Raw genomic sequence first — 19920 nt, 5'->3', positions numbered from 1 at the left:
TGTGAGTGAACTGAATCATCTCACCTTCACCAGAGTGACGGCAGTGCTGTAGAAAATGCTCAGGAAGAACAGGACGATGAATGTGGAAGCGGTTGTCCAGATGTTCCTGTTATTATCCTCATTACTTTCAATCCAGATGCGATCGGTGGGGTCTAGGGAACGGAGACCAGGAAATGAAATTAGATTACTTTATTTATCCAGGTAATCTTGCTGTTACTTTTTCTTTCCCCGTTCTTCTTCATAAGCGGTTAGTTTATTCTCTTGTATAATTTTCAATGTATATTTACTGTTAAATTCAGGACACTCAGTAACCGATCTCCGTAATTATTTTCACACTTGATCTTTACGCACATTCCTTGGACAGTCCATGTCAGAAAGCACTGAAGATGTTTTCTTGAGTGTTAGTTCATTTTTGATCAATTTGGCACGATCCTTCATTGAAGAATATTATGACTGATATGGAGGAACGTTCACTGATCAATGATTGTTTTCACAGATTGTGACTGATCTGTAAACTTTGAATGTTGCTGTTTAAGAACTGGGATGTAATTTCTGATCTTTTCTTATTTGTGGTTGTAATGGTTAGAAGGTCACGAGCTTAATCCAGTTTCTCAACGTGTTTTCGGTGCAATGTACATTGGGCTATTTGTCGGTAGATATGTCCATTAAAATTCATGTTTAAATTTTACTTTCATCATTTACCTACCATTTGTATTTAAGATGTTGCATTTGTGTGCGTGCACATGATCATCTCGTGCTCTCCGCATTAATCTTTGGATGTGAGTTAATACATGTACAAGAGCTTTAATGTACACGTTCATTTACCTGTTTTTGTTGATTTGTGTAGTTGTGTGTCTGCATCTGTGTGTATATTTTATTCTTCTATCATTGTGTATGTGTGGCTCTACTATTGAGTTAAGTTTATGTATATGTATTAATGCCACTCTTAATGGGTGCACATGCGTTTCTGTCTATTACTATGTGAAAATTTCTGTCCTTCTAGTAATGTTTGTTTCCCTTTCTGTGTGCGTCTGTTTCCCATGTGCGTGCGTGTGTACGTGTTAACATGTATGTATATACGTGTTGATGGTTCTTTATAACGATGTCTTGATGTTTTTGTTTCGATATGTAGTACTATGTGCAATGGTGTTATGTGCTGTATGAACATGCGAATGTTTGTGTCTACATGTTTGCGTGCAATTGTTTTGCTGTCAGTTCATCTGTATACAGTCTGCTTATTTGTTTATTTGCATTTCCATACATGTTTGTCAATGTGTATAACATTTTGTGTCTCTATATCCATATTTCTGTCAGCGTGAATGTGTGCTAACATACATACATATGTTATGTATATATATATATATATATAATTATTTGAGTATATGTTAGTGTTTGCGTATTTATGTGGATCTGCATGCATGTATATCTGTCTGTGTTGTGCCTATGAATGTATGTGTTTGTGTTTCGGTCTGCGTACCGGCTCACATAAATGTATGTACTTGTGTGATTTATGTGTATACGTGTGCGTGCGTTAGTATGTACTTGATTGTATGCGTATGTTGCTGTTTTAGTGCCTGTTTGTACAAGCGCGAGTCTATATATTAGTGTGTGTGTGTAACAGAGAGAGAGAGGGAGAGAGAGAATGTGTTTGTGTGTGTGTGTGTGTGTGTGTGTGTGTGTGTGTGTGTGTGTGTGTGTGTGTGTGTGTGTGTGTGTGTGTGTGCCGATGTTTATTTGTGTGCAGATGTATTTGTGTATGGGTGATTTTTTTCTTGTGTGGGTGTATTTGTGTCTATTTGTGTAAGTGTGTATTTGTGTTTTTGTATGTGTTGTCCATGATTGCATTTGTGTGCGCATTCATATTTCTCCGCATGTATGTTCGTTTGTGTAAGTATTGCATGCGTCTATGTTGTGTGAAGTTGTATCGTTGTGTATGCACGTATCTGTGTGGTTTTGTGCATGTGTACGTGTTGTGCATTTGTGTGTTTCTGTGCCTGTATTTGAATGCCCCTGTCCGTATTTCTGTATTTGTGCATGGTTTTGTGTGTGCGTATTTGAATGTGTCTTTCTATATTTGTGTGCATATTTATGAATATGTGTATTTGTGCATATATTTATGCATTTGTGTCGATGTGTGTGTGTGTGTGTGTGTGTGTGTTTTAGTGTGTACGCCTATGTGTGTATTTATAATTGTGACAGTTTTGGGCAGTATTGTCATTGTGTGTATTTGCTAACTCTTGCTTCAATTTTCACCACCAATCAATAACTGAACATGATCCAGTCAATACGAATAATAGAGCACATTTTCAATGTGTTGCTGTATAAATTTATTTTGTGTGAATGGCACCGTGATATCGGGAGAAAGAATAAAATAATTCATTGATGCATCTCAGAAATCTTAGTGGCAGAACAGTGAAAATCGGGGAGGATTCTATTACTTGTTTAAATTTGTATTATGGGGAATCAATGCCAGCACATGAAAAAGAATGTTGAAACATGTTTAAATTGTTTTGCGTAAGGTTATGTGTATTACAATGATGAAGGTAATGATATTTAAATATCAGCAGCGAGTAAACTAATTTGTGCTATTGGCAACTGGGTCCTTATAGTAGAGAGCTGGTCCCTTCCAAACACGCCACTTCGGGAGAGGGAGGACAGTGAGCTCAGAGTTTCCCTCTCTCTACCCGGTGATGCGATGTATCTGATGGTTCTAACCACTGAGGTGATGGAGGTGCAGTGGATTAAGTAATGACATTTCTCCTCTTTTCATTGAGGAAGTTGTGGAACATGGGTTAGGCATTGATCCTCCTCTCTCTTTGAGTAGGAATCCGGTAGGTTAACAATTTCACTCTCCCTCTCTCTGATGGCGGGATTGTTGTTCCATGTTTCTGTGTGACCCTCACTTCAGTTCCCATGAGATGTGGTGTAGCAGCAGAAAGCTGACATCAATGGATAAAGGCATGGACAATGAGGGAAGCAGGAACTCAGAAATATACATGTTGTGTTTGTCAGAAATGTTGAAATTGTCGGATTTTTCCTCAGCGGGAGGAAAGTCAGTGAAGTTACTTTGCAGAATTCTGTAATAAATGTGCTCTACTCTATTTCTAACCCAGGGTGTGTCTGTGCTGGGAGCACTGGTTCAACAAGATTTGGGCTCGGGACCCTAAAATATCTGACTCAAACCAAAGGTATAATCGAAGTGAAACTGGAAAAAATCAATTAAACAATTGGGTATTTCATTTATCGTTGGAGGAAAATGATTTTATTCTTTTTATTGTAGTTTTTAATGTAACCGAGTGATACTCATTGACATGAATTAACAGTGTCCATCAGTGCAAGGGAAATGTTCACAAAACTGGGTTTACCACTGGATTTGTCAACTGTTCTGTTGATGATCTTCAAGGGGATGGCTTCATGTCCCACCACACAGGAGTAAGAAGCGCCGCTGGACCATTCCTTTGCTGCAATGGATAACCGGCTGTACATGAAGAAGGAGCTATTGCCGTCCTCCGCCACCACCTCGGTGTTCCTGTAGTTCCCGGGATTCACCGGCTTGTCGTTGACGGTCCACTTGACGAAGATCTCTCGGGGGGAGAAACCTCTCACTAAGCAGCTGAGGGAGATGAAACTCTGAGCGGAGACGTCTTCTGCCGAGGGCAGGAGGACAGAGACGACCGGTTCCCGCGGATTTGGATCTGTAGAAAATGTACAATAAATGTCAATAAACTGGAAAATTCTGGACACAAATGAAACGGCTGGTTAGATATCAGGAAAGTTTGCTTCCCTTTTGATTTTAACTGTTCCCATTTTTGACTTCTAGCTTGGAGGAGCGATGAACACCATGGTTTTCTGAAATAACTAAGGGGGACGGACTGGAAAGTTTGAGAAAGTTTACAGCACAGAATCAGGCCATTCGGCCCAACTGATCTACTTTTCTTTTTGGTTTTCTGGTTTTTATGCGCCACATCAGGCTCTCCTCTTCTTCTTCGATCTAAACTCAATAACATCGCCTTCAGTTCACTTTTTATTCATCAACACATCAAACTTCCCCGTAAAAATATCGATCGGCCCAGAGTCTTTCAGTTGGTAGAGTTTCCAGTCAGAAGAGACCATGAATGCACTGAATATTAAATATTGACTAGAACACATCCACTGGAGACAGACACAGTGATGCATTTACAGAGAAGCATAGAACAGGACAACACAGTACAGGCCCTTCAGCTTTCAATGTTGTGCCGAGCTATGTCCAAACCTAAGATCAAGCTATCCCACTCCCTATCTCTCTGGTGTGCTACATGTGCCTATCCAATAACCGCTTGAATATTTCTAAAGTGTCCGACTCCACTATCACAGCAGGCTATGTATTCCACACCCCAATCACTCTGAGTGAATAATCTACCTCAGACATCCCTCCTATATGTCCCACCATGGACCTTATGGTTATGCTCCCGAGTAACAGCTACATCCATGCAAGGAAATAGTCTCAGCACGACCACTCTCTTTACCCACCTCATCATCTTATAAACCTCTATTAAGTCCCCTCTCATCCTCCTCCGCTCTAAAGAGAAAAAAAACCCAGCTCCCTCAACCTTTCCTCATAAGACTTACCCTCCAAACCAGGCAGCACCCTGGTAAATCTCCTCTGCACTCTCTCCTATAGTTCCATATCCTTCTTATAGTGAGGTGACCAGAACCGCACACAACATTCCAAATGTTGTCCAATATAATTGCAGCATAACCCCACAGCTCTTAAACTCAAATCCCCTGTTAATAACCGCTAAAACACTATAAGCCTTCTTCACGGTTGTATTCACTTGAGTGGCAACCTTTAGAGATCTGTGGATATGAACCCCAAGATCTTTCGGTTCCTCCACATTCCTCAGGACCCTGCCGTTGACCCTACATTTATTGCTTCAATCTCTCAGCTCACCTGTTTCCTTGTGGATAGATGTTCTTAGAGGAGTCGGCAGATCCTGATGGCTCACCACGCACTCAAACACAGCCGCACTCAGCCAGGCTTGTATGGAGATGCTTAATTTGCTGATCACGCTGTCAGGATCCGCTCCGGGCTTTTCGGCAATCTCTGATTTCAAATACTTCCTGTCTCGGATCCAGGACACGTTAACGCCATGAGGAGCATGAGAAATGATGCAGGTTAAGGTCACGGTCGCCTCCAGTAAGACCTGTTCTATTGGTGGTGACTGTATCTTCACTGTGGATTCATGGCATTGGAGAGGATCTGTGAATGAGAAATGAAAATCAACCCTAGTTCCCCTTCAGAAGCAGGGCAGCAGTCTTCAGCCTGAAGGAGACGAAGTTGCCTTCGAGGCATCAATCTCCAACTATCGCCTTCCAATTTCTATAGGCGGTGGCAAACCAGCTTGTTCAATGAAATTATTCCCTTTATTAAAGTACTGTAGCTGCTGTATCATTCTCATGAATCAGCATTACAGCTGATACCATCCTGAACTCAGGAATAAAGTACTGCCCGTTGGTTTATAAGGTTAAGATGCATTTTGCAATATTTTACCCCTGTGCTGTGACCTGTGAAACAGTCCGATATCGACTGTCTCTCCAAGTCTTACCGGCTGTCTCAAGAAAAAAAAAGGTCACGTCAAGGCCACTTCACTCACTTCAAGACAGAAGGGAACATTATTTGAAAAGTAGACAGTAGCATGGTGTGTTGTCAATGGAGTTGTAACCCAGGGCAAAGCTCTGGGGAAATAGATTCGAATCTTACCACTGCGGATGGTGAAATGGGAATTTAATAAAAATCTGTGATTAAAAGTCAAATGATCACCATGAAGCCATTGTTGTAAAAGCCCACCTGGTTCACGAATGTCCTTTAGAAAAGTAAACCTGCTGTCTTTATCTGGTCTGGCATGCATGTGACTCCAGATTCACAGCAACGTGGTCCACACTTAAGTGCCCTCAGGGATGGAATATAAATGCACATCTCAGGAAGCAATAACAAAAATTGCTGTTGTGATGAAATTCTGAGTGGGACACTTCCCTAAAGTAGCAAACTACATGACAATAAATTAGAAGTTGTTCGATGATTTGTAATAACTTTGATAGATCCCTGATTCCGATTAACATCAGAATCGTATATTTTATCCACGATTTGAGTCTCTTACCCCGAGGTGAGCTGATGTTCAGACTCTGAGTGATGCCTTGATGAGTGACCTGGCAGGTATAGACCGCTTTGCTGAACCATTCCCCAGCGGAGACTGTCAGCCGACTGCTGGCCGAGAAGTTCCCGTTCACTTCACAGGCGGGAGAGGTGACAATTCCTGAATCCACGGGTTCCCCATTCTTCAGCCACTTCACCGTTATTGACTCTGGCTGGAAATTGATGATTGAACAGACGATGGTTGCAAATTTCCTGCTTGTGATTTCTTCACTGGAACTCACGGTGATGATAACAGTTGGATGAACAACTTTAAGACCTTCAGGGGAAAAAAAGAATCAGTATTTTCTTGCAGAGGATGTGGACCAATTGAACTTTTGCCTATATTAGTAATTCGATTGCAGACAATAGACACTAAGCGGAGCAATCTAGGAGTCCGGATGATGCACATCTATTTAATTGAGTTATAACCAAGGCCCTGCATGTCAACCACAGTGTTTCTGTTTTACACAAGCTCCACAACACTTACATGGCATTTCAACGCTCTTGACTGAGCTGCTGTGTCGAACCTCACAGTCAATTCTGGGACATTCTCCCGCTGAGTCGCTGATGGTTAACTGGCTGCTCAGGGTGTAGGTTCCCTTCGTGTTTCTCACTGACGGGTACGTCTTAAACCCAGTGGTGATCGATTGCCCATTTTTCTTCCAGGTCAGTTTGGAGACATCTGGAGAGTAATCCATCGCCAAACAGACGTAGGTGATGGAGCCGTCGGAGTTTTGTTGCTGACAGGAGGAGACCAGGCTGTAGAGAGTGGGCGGAGACGGTGTCACTGGGAAAGAATAGCCAATTGAACAAGTTGTGTTTATTTAGCCAACAAACGTATTGTTACAAGTAGGTTTCTATATTAGATTCAGTTCTTGGTGTTGAAGGGATGAAGGGATATGGATAGTACGTATGATCAGGGTAGTGATGAGCTCTGACCAAAGTGAATGGCGGAGTAGGCTCCAAGGGCCGAATGGCCTACTCCAGCTTCTATTTTCTATGTTTCTATCTCGAACATTGATTAGAATTATGAATTCATCCTAATATTTCCCGATTAAATCTTTCATCCACCTTTGAGATTATGTTACTTCTATCATTTGGGAATTGTCATCTCTGTAGAAACTCATATCCCTGTCTCCACCGCTATCAAATTAGGAAGAAAAAACACATTCTGTTAGTCTCAAAATGACATATCATTCATTGGATGATCAGAGAACACCAAATATTTTCTCCATTATTGCAGCAACCATTTATTTCTCAAACAACAACACTTTGTGATGAAGAAGTTCTCCCTTCATTCAGACTATCCACTCACCTGATGAGGGAGTTCCAACAGCTTGTGATTGCAAATAAACCTGTTGGACTTTAACCTGGTGTTGTGAGAATCTTTACTGTGCCCACACCAACCGCACTCCACCATCTCCACACTAGTTTTGGGAATTGCCTGGGTTCAAACTGATTGATGCCCCTTCCTCTCTCCAACTCAAAGCCTCTCACTCCACAAAACGGAGATTAGTGACTTTGCTTCAAAAATACCTTCGAAATGAATACTTACTGAATCATCAGGAAACTCTAAATGTGATTATAAATTCAAATAAATCCAACATTAACTAATTGAAGGATCAGACATTAATAGTAAGAGTTGGCCATTCGGGCCCTGAAGTTTCCTCCATCATTCACTGAGATTACAGATGAGCTGATTGTGGTGCTCGCTCTATTCTGAACCTCCTCACTCCGCCCGTCCATTACCCCCTCTCTGCGCGTTTTCCCCGGCTCTTTGCCCTTTCCCCTGGCTCTCTGACTTTTGTGGTGGCTCGTTTCCCTTTTCATCTGACTCTCTGTATTTCCACCCGGCTCTCTACACCACCCTCCAGCTCTATGCCCTCTCGCCCAGCTCTCTGCTATTTCCCTCACCCGCCCCCCTATGCTTTCCGCCATCTCTCTGCCTTCTGTCCCTGCCCCCTACCCCCTTTCTCCTTTCCCCCACCTCTCTGCCCTATCCCCCTGAACCTCTTGCCCATTCCCTTGGGTTCTCTGGCTTTTCTCACGACTCCCTCTCCTTTCCCTCAGCTGTCTGCCCTTTCTCCTGCCTCCCTGTCCACACTGCTTGCTCTCTTCCCTTTCCCTGTTCTCTCGCCCTTTCCCATGGCTCTGTGCCGTTTCTCTTGGCTCTCTCCCCTGTCACTACTCTCTCTGCCCTTTCCCCTTGCTCCCTGCCCCTTTTCCTGTCTCTCTGCCCTTTCTCCAGTTTTTTCTGCCCCGTCCCCCGGCTTTGTGCCCTTTCCCCCGGCTCTCTGCCCTGTTCCCCGGCTGTGTGTCCATTCCCCCGGCTCTCTGTCATTTCCCTGGCTCTCTGCCCTTTCCCCCGGCGTGTGCTCTTTCCCCTGGCTCGCTGCCTTCCATCCCCACCGGCTCTCTGGCCTTTCCCACGCCTCCAGTTCTCCCCTGGCTCTTTGCCATTGCCCCTGGCCCAGAGCCCCCAGCGATTCCCTCCAGCTCTCTGCACTCCCAGGGCAGTTCCCACATTTAAACACCAAACTGCAGCTTGATATCTTTCTTGTCTCTCGTTGCAGACCCTCCCTACACAGATTCAGTGATTATGGGTGAGAAAATGTGAGTGCATGACTGTAAGCGACTGAATGAGTGAGATTGGGTGAGTGATGGTATGTGAGTGATGGAAGATGTATAAGTGAAGGTGAGTGAGTGAGGTTCTTTGAATGAGTATGAATGATTGAGGGTGAGTAAGTGTGGGTGAGGATGAGAGACTGTGAGTAAATGAGGGTGTGTGAGTGAAGGTGGGTGAGTGACTGTCGGTGAGCAAGAATGAATGAATGGGTGTTAATGAGTGAGGATGCGTGAAGGTTAGTGGAGGTGGGTGAGTGATCGTGTGAATGAGGGTGAGGGAGTGAATGTGACTGAGTAAGTGAGGGGTGAGAGACAGTGAGTCAGGGTGTGTTATTGAGGGTGGTGTGTGAGAGTGTGTGATGGAGAATGAATGCAGATGGGTGGGTGAGTGAGGGTGAGTGAGTGAAGGTGTTTGAGTGAGGATGAGTGATTGAGGATCTGTGAGTTAGGGTGCGTGAAGTTAAGTGATAATCATTTTGTGAGGGTGTGTGAGTCAATGTAGGTGAGTGAGTCCGAGAGTGTTTGAATGGGTGAGGTGGCGTAAGTGAGAGAGAGAGGTCATTGGGGTTGAGTGTGTGGGGGTGAGTCTGGGAGAGTGAGGGTGGCTAGGTGGGGAGAGTGAGTGTGAGTGAGACTTGAGAAGTGAGCGTGGGTAAGTGTGGTGAGTGAGTGACAGTGAGTGAGTTTGGATGAGTGAGGGTGGATAAGTGGGGTGAGTGAGTGAGGGTGAGTGAATGGGGTGAGTGAGTGAGGGTGAGTGAATGGGGTGAGTGAGACTGGGTAAGTGAGGGTGGATTAGTGGAATGAGTGAATGAAGACTCTTGTCAGACCCCATTTGGAGTACTGTGCGCAGCTCTGGTCGCCTCACTATAGGAAGGACGTGGAAGCTATTGAAAGGGTGCAGAGGAGAACTACAAGGATGTTGCCTAGATTGGGAGGCATGCCTTATGAAGATGGGTTGAGGGAGCTGGGACCCTTCTCCCTGGAGAGACGAAGGTTGAGAGGCGACCTGGTAGAGGTTTATAAGATGTTGAGAGGAATAGATAGGGTGGATTCTCAGAGGCTATTTCCCAGGGCTGAAATGGTCGCTACGAGAGGACACAGATTTAAGGTGCAGGGCAGCAAATACAGAGGAGATGTTAGGGGTAAGTTTTTCACTCAGAGGGTGGTGAGTGAACGGAATCGGCTGCCGTCGGTGGCGGTGGAGGCGAACTCGCTGGGGTCTTTTAAAAGACTTCTGGATGAGTATATGAGATCTAATGGGATGGGGAGTTATAGATAGGTATATGGCTTAGTAGGTATAGAAGTGATCGGCGCAACTTGTGGGCCGAAGGCCCTGTTTGTGTTGTAATGTTCTATGTTCTCTGACTGTTGGTGAGTGACTGAGACTCTGAGTGAGTGAGGTTTAGTGAGTGGGATTGAGTGAGTGATGGTATGTGAGTGTGGGTGGCTGAGAGAGAGTGACTGAACAAGGGTGAGTGATTGAGGGTGTGTGAGGATGAGTGAGCGTAAACGAGTGAATGAATGTGGGTGAGTGAGTCGGGGTGTGAGAGTGAGTGAATGGGGGTAAGTGAGCGAATGTGAGTCAGTGAGGTGTGAGGATGAGTGAGTCAGGCTGTGTGATTGAGCTTGAACGAATGAAGTTGAATGAGGGTGTGTGAATGAGTGTGGGTGAGTGAGTGAGTGAGTGAGTGAGCGAATATGTGTGAGTGATTGTGAGTGAGTGTGTCTAGGCGAGTGATTCAGATTGAGATTGTGAGGGTGAGTGTGTGAGTTTGAGTGTGTGAGGCAGAGTGTGTGAGGTTGAGTGCGTGAGGATGAGTGTCTGAGGTTGAGTGTCTGAGGTTGAGTATGTGAGGATGAGTGTCTGAGGATGATTGAGTGAGCAAGGGAGAGTGAACAAAGGTGAGTGAGAGTGTGTGAGTGGGGATGAGTGAGTGGGGATGAGTGAGTGGGAATGAGTGAGTGGGGATGAGTGAGTGGGGATGAGTGAGTGAGGGAGAGTGAGTGAGGGAGAGTGAGTGAGGGAGAGTGAGTGAGGGAGAGTGAGTGAGAGTGTGTCACCGAAGAAATGTCGGTAATATATGGTGAGTGAGTGAAGATCTTTGAGTGAGGAATAAGTGTGGGTGAGGGTGAGAGAGTCAGTGAGCCACCTCCTCCTCTCCCTCTCCATCGATCTTTTCCCGATTCTCTCCATTGATCAGCTTTCAGTAACAGGGCTGTGTAAAGTCAGGAATCAGTGTAGATCACCGGGCAGCTGCTTTAATGTCGGGGCCTTTCTTTCAGAAACACGGATCAGTGAACAAATAGACAGACTGAGGGAGCTGGAAGGGAAGCTTCCAGCAAAACTAGGGTCACACAGGAATCAAACACCAAGTTTACACCAGTATTGGGGAGCCAGGCGGACTTAGTCTCAGCCAGATCCCTTCTTATTGATTGTGTCTTTGTGTCCGGTGTAACACATGGAAATCCCTGCTTCCGACCTCATGTTGGATGGAATGTGTCATTGATGAAGCAATAGAAGATTGTTGGTCCCAGAACAGTCCCCTGCCGAACTCCTGCAGTGATTTCTCAACTTAGATGTTTGACCTTCAACAACCATTACCATCTTGCTTCGTGCTAAATATGACTCCAAACAGAGAAGAATTTCCCGCTGAAACTTATTCACATGAGTTTTACTCGGGCTGCTCGTTTCCTTCGGGTGCTCCTGTTTCCTCCCACAGTCCAATGATGTGCGGGTTCGGTGGATTGGCCGTGCTAAATTGCCCCTTAGTGTCAGGACGACGAGTAAACATATGTGGTCATGGGGATAGGGTTTGGTGGGATTGCTGTTGATGCAGACTCGATGGGCTGAATGGCCTCCTTCTGCACTGTAGGATCCTATGATTCTATTGTATGAAATTAAGGACAGTCACTCTGACGTATATGAGATGGAAAATGTGTAAGAGGGTGTTTGTGTGGGTATGTGTGTGTGTGTGTGTGTGTGTGGAGAGAGGCGGGGAGAGTGCGTGTGAGCGAGAAAAAAAGTGTGAAAATTAGACTGTGTGTGTGTGTGTGTGTGTGTGTGTGTGTGTGTGTGTGTGTGTGTGTGTGTGTGTGTGTGTGTGTGAAATAACTGTTGAGAGAATATGTATTTGTGATAGGTGGAACGTTTAAGAGAAATACATTGTGTATACGTGTGTTCGTATGTGACAGACGGAGAGACGGTGAGCATGTGAGAGAGAGGGTGTTTGTGAGAGACAGTGTTTGAGAGCAAGGCTGTGCATGTGCGAGACAATGTGTAAGGGACTGAACGGGAGTGAACGTGTGAAAGAGAGGGAAGTATATGTCTGTGTGAGAGAGTGCGTGTGCAAGTGTTCGTATGAGATAGAGAGCATGTGAATGAGTGTGAGACGGAGTGAGAGTACGGAAGAAGGAGTGTGAGAGGAATAGTGCATGTATGTGTGAGGCTGTGTGTGTTTGAGGGAGCATGCGTGCGTGAGACTGCTTATGTGAGAGACTGTGGCTGTGTGTAAGAGAGTGTGTTAGTGTGTGCGCATGTGTTTGTGTTTGTGTGAGAGAGTGTTTGTGAGTGAACCAGTATGTGAGAGAAAGAATGTACAGGTGTAAGATAATGTGTGCAAGAGAGATAAAACATGCACGTGTGTTTATGTGTGTGTGTGTGTGTGCAACAGAGAGACATGGTTGTGCAAGAGGGATTGTACGAGAGCATGTGTGAATAATTGTGGGACAGCTTGACCGTATGTGACAGAGTGCATAAGAGACTGCGTCTGCGAAAATGTGAGACCGTGCATATGTGAGAGAGTGTGTCCGTGTGAAAGACAGAGTGCGTGTGGGGGTGTGTTCGTATGAATGCTTATGTGAATGGGGGCATGGCACAGTGATTGAGAGAGCGATAGTATTTATGTATTTGTATTTGAGAATGTATGTAAACGTGGGAGAGAGAGAGAATGTGTACATGTGTGTGTTTGTGAGGGAAAGCAAGTGTGATTATGTATGTGTGCATGTTTGAGAGAGTATGAGAACGTGTTTGTGTGCATTCATGTGTGTGAGGGTGTGTGAGGGTGTATACGTCTCTATCTGGCTGATTTAGTCTGGAAAAGCTCCACCCCGCCCCCCCCCCCCCCCAACTCCACACGTACTCACCCACTCACACAGTAAGTGGAAGTGACAAGTGAACACAATACGGACTGCGGGCCAAGGGTTGGAAAAACATTTAAATCTTTCACAATTCAGTCACAATTGAATAATTCTTCTTTCCTCAATGAGTGAATCTTGTACAAAACACAAGAAGTTTGACACAATCCAGGGCAAAGCCACCCACAAGTTTACCCACCCCCTCATTCACCCTCTTCCCTCTCAACACGAACAAGCAGTGTCAGCAGTGTGTATTATATACAACATGCACTGCAGCAACTCACCAAGGCTCCGTAGAATACACTGCCCACACCCGTTGCCTTTACATCCTAACAGGACAAGAGCAGCAGCAACATCTGAAACATTATCACCTGCAAGCTTCGCTCTAAAACATACACCATTCTGACTTTAAACAATATCTCAGCTCATTCATAGTCGCTGGATCAAAATCCTGGAAATTCCTGCCTAACAGCACGGCGGATGCCTGCAGCATATGGACTGCAGTTATTCAAGGATGCTTCATATCAACACTTTGTGAAGGAACAACTAGAGAAAATTAAAAGTTCTGGCCGAGCAAATAACTCTAAAATACCTTTAGAAGATTAAACATAAGATGCAAATGAATTTGACCCGTGAAGTTTCATACTGAATAGGTCAGGGACTGCTGCATTACGGAGCACGATATAGTAAATCTCACTTTGCATTTGTTCATCGAACAGCCCCAAGGCCAGTGCATCACTGCTTAAAAATCACCCAATTCTCCCTCTACAGTCTGAAGTTTCTGCTCTCTCTGATGATCACAATATGTTTTAGGGATCTCATTGCTGAGACAGCGAGTCAAATATCAAGTCAAATTATCACATTTCTCACAGATACAATTGTATTGAAGAAATAAATCAAAATTCACTCCCTGGAATGCGGAAGAAAGGACCAGAAGATTTACAACCAGTCGGGCAGATTCCTGGTCCGGACACAGTGACCACGCGCACAGAAACAGAACAGACACAAACGGTGAAACAGTTGAGTGCCCAGCGGATATATATTTTTTCAATCTATCAATTTCATTCAAACTGTTGGATTCTAATTGATCAATGTTCAACTCACAAAAGAACATCAATAACCTATTTTAAATTAAACTGATATTCATTTCAGAACTCCTTTCGACTTTTAATTATTTATCTATCTTACTCCTCGAAAACTACGCAAAAATGACATTTCGCTGAAAATGAGCAATCAAAAATGATAGATTCAGGACAGTCCAATGTCCCTAACAGAGACACAGTGACACAGTAACAGTTCAATGTCCCTAACAGAGATGCAGTGACACAGTAACAGTTCAATGTACCTAACAGAGATGCAGTGACACAGTAACACTTCAATGTACCTAACAGAGATGCAGTGACACAGTAACAGTTCAATGTACCTAACAGAGATACAGTGACACAGTAACAGTTCAATGTCCCTAACAGAGATACAGTGACACAGTAACTGCTCAATGTCCCCAGCAGAGATGCAGTGACACAGTAACAGTTCAATGTCCCCAACAGAGATGCAGTGACACAGTAACAGTTCAATGTCCCTAACAGAGATACAGTGACACAGTAACAGTTCAATGTCCCTAACAGAGATACAGTGACACAGTAACAGTTCAATGTCCCTAACAGAGATACAGTGACACAGTAACAGTTCAATGTCCCTAACAGAGATGCGGTGACACTGTAAGAACAAACAAACAAATTGACATTAGCATTGAAAATCATTGCCTGATTCGATCTAATTTCTTAATTAAATCGAATCAACAAAATAATCAAGGCAAATCATTTTGTCGAGCTGAGCATAGCTGATGAAATAAAGGTTTTGTTTCTGAATTCATTTTCGATACTATTAAATATTCTCTAAAACGAATTGTGTTTTGCACGGCAGTGCAATGGTCAAGGTCTTTTGTTTTACATTAATCAGCACCAATATTACATTTTAAGCTATTGTTAATTGTCAGTTAGTTCTCCTGTCAGCTGTTTTGTACTCTGTAATAAAATGAGTTTTCAATCATTCCAAAGGTGCTTCTGCCCCCAACATTGTTAAATAATTAAGTGAAAATTAAATCTTAGATAATGTTAAGCAATAATTTCAAATTACTGAATGGAAACTTTTAGACAACTGTCATTCATTTACTTAAATTTAATCACATTGTAACATATAACTTTTACTACAAATGATTTATTATGACCTACAAACATGCATACCTCTGAGTTTGTATAGACTGTAACGGACTGGCACTTTGAAATCAATAATACTGCTTCCTAGATTAGGTAATTTAGAACATCCATATAACTTAATTACTGAACACCTTGTTTAATTAAAGAAAATCTGAATTAAACCGTGCAAACACAAAGGGGATAATTGATTCAAATCCACTGTAACACTATAACATGATGCAGAGTATAAGTTCAGACTTTTCCCTCATCATTATATTTAATAAGAATTAAACACAAAGTTCAGATAGAGTCAATTCTCCTATTCTATCATTCATTCTTCCCATAATTCTATCCTGTGTTCAGCATTGATGGGAGACGTGATTTTACTATTAAGTGCAGAGCTAATGTTATTTTTATAATATTTATAACGCTATAAAATGTTTATATCAATTAACCTTTTTGAATTTCAAGGATTTATTTGTCAATCTCTAGCCAGTTTCCGTTGACAATTTAGTAGATCTCAAACACAATCATGTAAACAATTTTGCTTGAGTGTCAGCGAATTCCATCTGTCAGAAAACCCTGTTCACTCTGTCAAATTTATACAAACTGTTTGATTCTAATTGATCAAAGGTCAAATTACACAACAACAAAAATAAAAAAAAAGCCTGATGTTCATTTTTGAAACTGCCTTTGCCTTTTAACAATGTCTCCCTGTCTGTCTCAAATGGGCAAAAATGTATTTTTTTCTGAAAATGAGTGCATCGAATATAACGGATCCAGGGTAGTGTAATGTCCCTAACAGAGGCACAGTGAATTTTAATTCATGATTTATTTTAATAAATACAAGCATCAGTTAACATGAATAAGATTCCCTAAAACATATTTATTTTATTTTGCGAAACATTTTTGCTTTATCCCCACAAGAATATTCAAACAGTTTTATTTTCATTTCGCTAGAACTGCTCAGTAACACTGATTTGAAACAATGCAATACCAAACCATTTCACGAATTTTGAGATGAGATTGGTAATTAATTATCTCGATATCTAATTTTTAAAAAATACTTAGAACGAATAATCTAGTTGTGATTGCATAGAAAAAGATGTAATAATCGGATACAAAAATTGGCAAAAAGCAACGTCTTAGTCTGCAAAACTCGTATTCCAGTGAATGCCAACTTAATCTGGGGCATACCGATTAATGCAAAATATCTTGTTCAGCTGAGCGCTGCTGTGAAAACAGCAGGTTATCACTGAAATAGCTTCTGGAATTGTCACAAAATATGTCCAGTCTAGAAAATGTTCTTGTCATGTTAGTTATGTGAAAAACACAACAGAACTATTAAACGGGATTACTGCTAAATCATTAATATAAAATAATCTTTGTGGAATCTGGAGTTATATTACTGATTAATAATTCTTTGATTTATATTAATTTTACTATAAAACTTGTTCATGAGAAGTTTGTGATTGCAGCAAAGACTAAGTGCCCGAATGAGCGTTGTAAGTCATGATTTACTTGAATTTGTGAGCGTTAGTCAAAATTTATAAAAATGCTGTGATATCTTTTAGTTTTTTTCCCAAACCTGCTTGTTTTCTCCATTCAAGGATTTTCAAACTCAAAGATTGTTTGCGTTCAAGCAAAAAAAATTCTAAGTTCTCAACGGCACCGTTAAAACACTATTTAAACAAGACAGAAATAATGCCACAAAGCCAAACCATTGCACAAATTTTAAACATTCACAGTAACTGCGCCACAGAATGTCCTCAGCAGAAACACACCAAAATACATCAATGAGGGAACGAATCCGTTTCACAGAAAAGCAGCTCAATTATCCATTCAACAGAATCAAATGCAATATTGCAAAAAAAAACTCAATATCGAATCTAGCAAACCAGTTGTTAACCAATTATTAAACTAAACAGAAATCTGGAATAAGAGCAATAACACTGCGAGGACGTGGAATATGTCCAACAAATTGTTATAACAACTTTATCACATTTTATTCATATTGGTTCATATTTCAAACATATTTAAACATTCGGACGGTAAAAGTTCCATCAAATGCCACCGAGATTAAACATTGCAGGTATCCCAAATTCTGAATGCAGTGGCAACATACGTTCTGAACGAATGGCGTAAACTGTTACCATTTATGATTTTAAAAATACAAATACAATAAAGCCTGCCTGATTTCTCCCTGCAGTCATGCATCAAGCAGTTGCGAACCCGCAGAATGTTAGTATTCAATCACAAAACGAGTAACAGCTCAGTGTCACTGAGTTCAAACAATGCAGAAACACAAATTAATTCACAAATTTTACGTAAAAAAATCGGGTTAGATTTCAAATACTTGTGTAGTAAATAATACAACCCGCAGCCACTAGATGTCACCGAGATTAAACATTGCAGAAATGCTGAACTGTATAACAGATGTAAGACTTTTAAAGTAACCCAGCCACACAGTAACCTCAACCGATAAACATAAAATCACAACAACTTGGGACTGAATCCCTCAGCAGCACCTAATGTCAAGAAACAGCAGAATTCTAAAACCCCTTTGCAGCAGAATCACAGGAAACATTGTAACAATTCTCAACCGAGAATCCACCAAAGCCACATGTTTGGAAACAAATGAACTATTAGTATGGACAAAAATATAAAACGAAGCAACATGTAAACCAGTTACTCAATAAGTGCATGGTCCTTACCTGCAGTCACCATCACCACGGTTCCTTGTCCCCAGTAGTCAAAGCTGTCACAGTGTCACATTCCCTGGGTTGTGTCATACAATAATCATCCCTGCGCAAAATAGACACAAAACACCATTATTTTTAAAATTCACAAACCAGAGGAAAAAAAATAAAGTCAATTAATGTTAATTAAATTTTAATTTAATTTCTGGATATCATTCTCCAGTCATAAATGACCCTAATGCTTTATATTTCACAGAGTAACACGTGGCATGTTCTTGAAAACACAAACTGATAATTGAGTAATCGTCACAAATGTTTCATATTCATTCCTTTTATGTGGTCAGCGCTGAACATAAATAATACTGTGTTGTGATTAAAATTGGAACTTAAAAGTGACGCTGATCCAGCCTCAGTCAATTGGTGCTGAGGGTTTTTTTTGTATTGACAGTAACTGCTGTGTTACCCAGTTATCACAGTGAGACACAGAATGACAAATACTGCTGCATGCTGTTAACTGTAGAATACAGAGAATTGATTTTACTGCTATTCCAGAGTCTGTTTCCATTTCGTTTAAGAGTGAGTCAGTGAGATATTTCAACGTTTACTGGTCATGATATTGATAAAGGGGATGAGAAACTTTTACACTCTCTGTGCACATTCAGCGTGTAAATCATTAAAAATAATGTTGAAGCATTTTATATCTTTTAAAAATCAATGCTGTTGCTAGCTATTATTTTGTTGAACCCTCATTTCGTTTGTCATTCGGCTGTGGCACTGATCACATATTTAAGCAAAGTCCTTCTGTGAGGTTTTTGTACGAGGATGTCGCTTTTCTTAGCGCTGTGACCCATTGCTGTAATCACAGTGACACACACCCACACAAAAACTACACTCATTTTGTTCAGTTCTGCTGCTCAATATTCACTTCAAATGGACCATTAGTTCTGCTCTAATTTAACACGTAGGCAACTGTTTATATAACGCAACCTATCAGAAACATTAAAACGGGTAATATATCCAGTGCTGTACTTGTTGAAACTACAGGAATAATAAAGTCAGTGAAAACCTCACCAGTTACGTCGGTGAGTTTGTTAATTTTTACTGTTAAATGCTTTCTTTGTTACTTTTTAAACTCTAATTATGGTTTGGTTCTGACCACTGTTTGCCCTATTACATTTTAAACAAATACTGACCTCCAGTTTATGATGGAAATTGCTGAATTTTCTCCTGAGTTGTTCTTGTTCGGCCACAGCCCTGTTTCCTCTCGTTGTGGCCCGTCGCACAGTAATAGATGGTGGTGTCTTCAGTCTTCAGACTCGTCATGTCCAAAGCGAAGATATTGTTGGAAAGGTTTTTGGAGGCAGTAAACCGGCCCCGAATCCCGGAGGCGTAATTCTTGTTGGATGAATCGTAGAAGCCAACTAGCCACTCCAGGCCCTGCCCGGGAACCTTTCGGATCCAATTCATCCAGTAGCTGCCAAGATCGAAGCCGCTGGTTTTACAGGTCAGTTTCAGGGAGCCTCCGGGACGCCCGGTCTCTGTCTCTGGCTGAGTCAACACAATCTCCGACTGGACGCCTGTAAAAATAAATCAAAACCCGGAGGTTTAATCCAGGTGAAATGATTTTTGGCTCATGAACATTCCAGAGAGAGACTAATACTGAGACAGTAACAGTATGAGACTTGGACAGCAAAAACTATTTACCGGATAAGAAAGTCAGCAACAAACTGACATAAATCGCCGAATTCATCTTTCTGGTGATTTGGGGAAATGGTTGTGTCAGGAACTCAGTGAACAAACCAGCTCCCGGACTGTTGGATTCCGGTCCCAGTGAGCGGTATTTAAATACCCGGCAGAAGGGGGCGGCTTTCCAGGCGCCGCCTGTTGATTCCCTGCTGGAGGCGGCGCCTGGATCCACGTCCCACCTTCCACACCCCCAACAGAATGGACTCGGAGATTTACAATAGATTAATATTAAAATGGATATTTTATCTGTATGGGGATATTTGTTTGGCGGAATCTGTCCATTGTATTGTCTCCATTGTTTCTGATGTTGATATTGCAGTTCATCATTTCTTTGTTTAAAACAAAT

General features: G+C 42.1%; 1 gene segment (V, D, J or C); it reads right to left on the bottom strand.

Annotated features, from left to right (window-relative positions):
- Positions 1-5609: 5609 nt before the first annotated feature.
- LOC145362445 (Ig heavy chain C region-like) lies at positions 5610-19578 on the bottom strand. The segment is given in 6 exon segments: positions 5610-5632; positions 6243-6440; positions 6651-6959; positions 17844-17887; positions 19045-19405; positions 19533-19578. Coding segments are annotated over 6 exon segments (981 nt in total).
- Between the last annotated feature and the right edge of the window lie 342 nt (positions 19579-19920).

Source organism: Carcharhinus amblyrhynchos, unplaced genomic scaffold, assembly GCF_965287045.1.
Source record: "Carcharhinus amblyrhynchos unplaced genomic scaffold, sCarAmb.v2.hapA scaffold_38, whole genome shotgun sequence".
In the NCBI taxonomy this organism is placed as follows: Eukaryota; Metazoa; Chordata; class Chondrichthyes; order Carcharhiniformes; family Carcharhinidae; genus Carcharhinus; species Carcharhinus amblyrhynchos.
The sequence above is the reverse complement of the archived record's forward strand: the minus strand, read 5'-3'. Positions and strand labels throughout refer to the sequence as shown.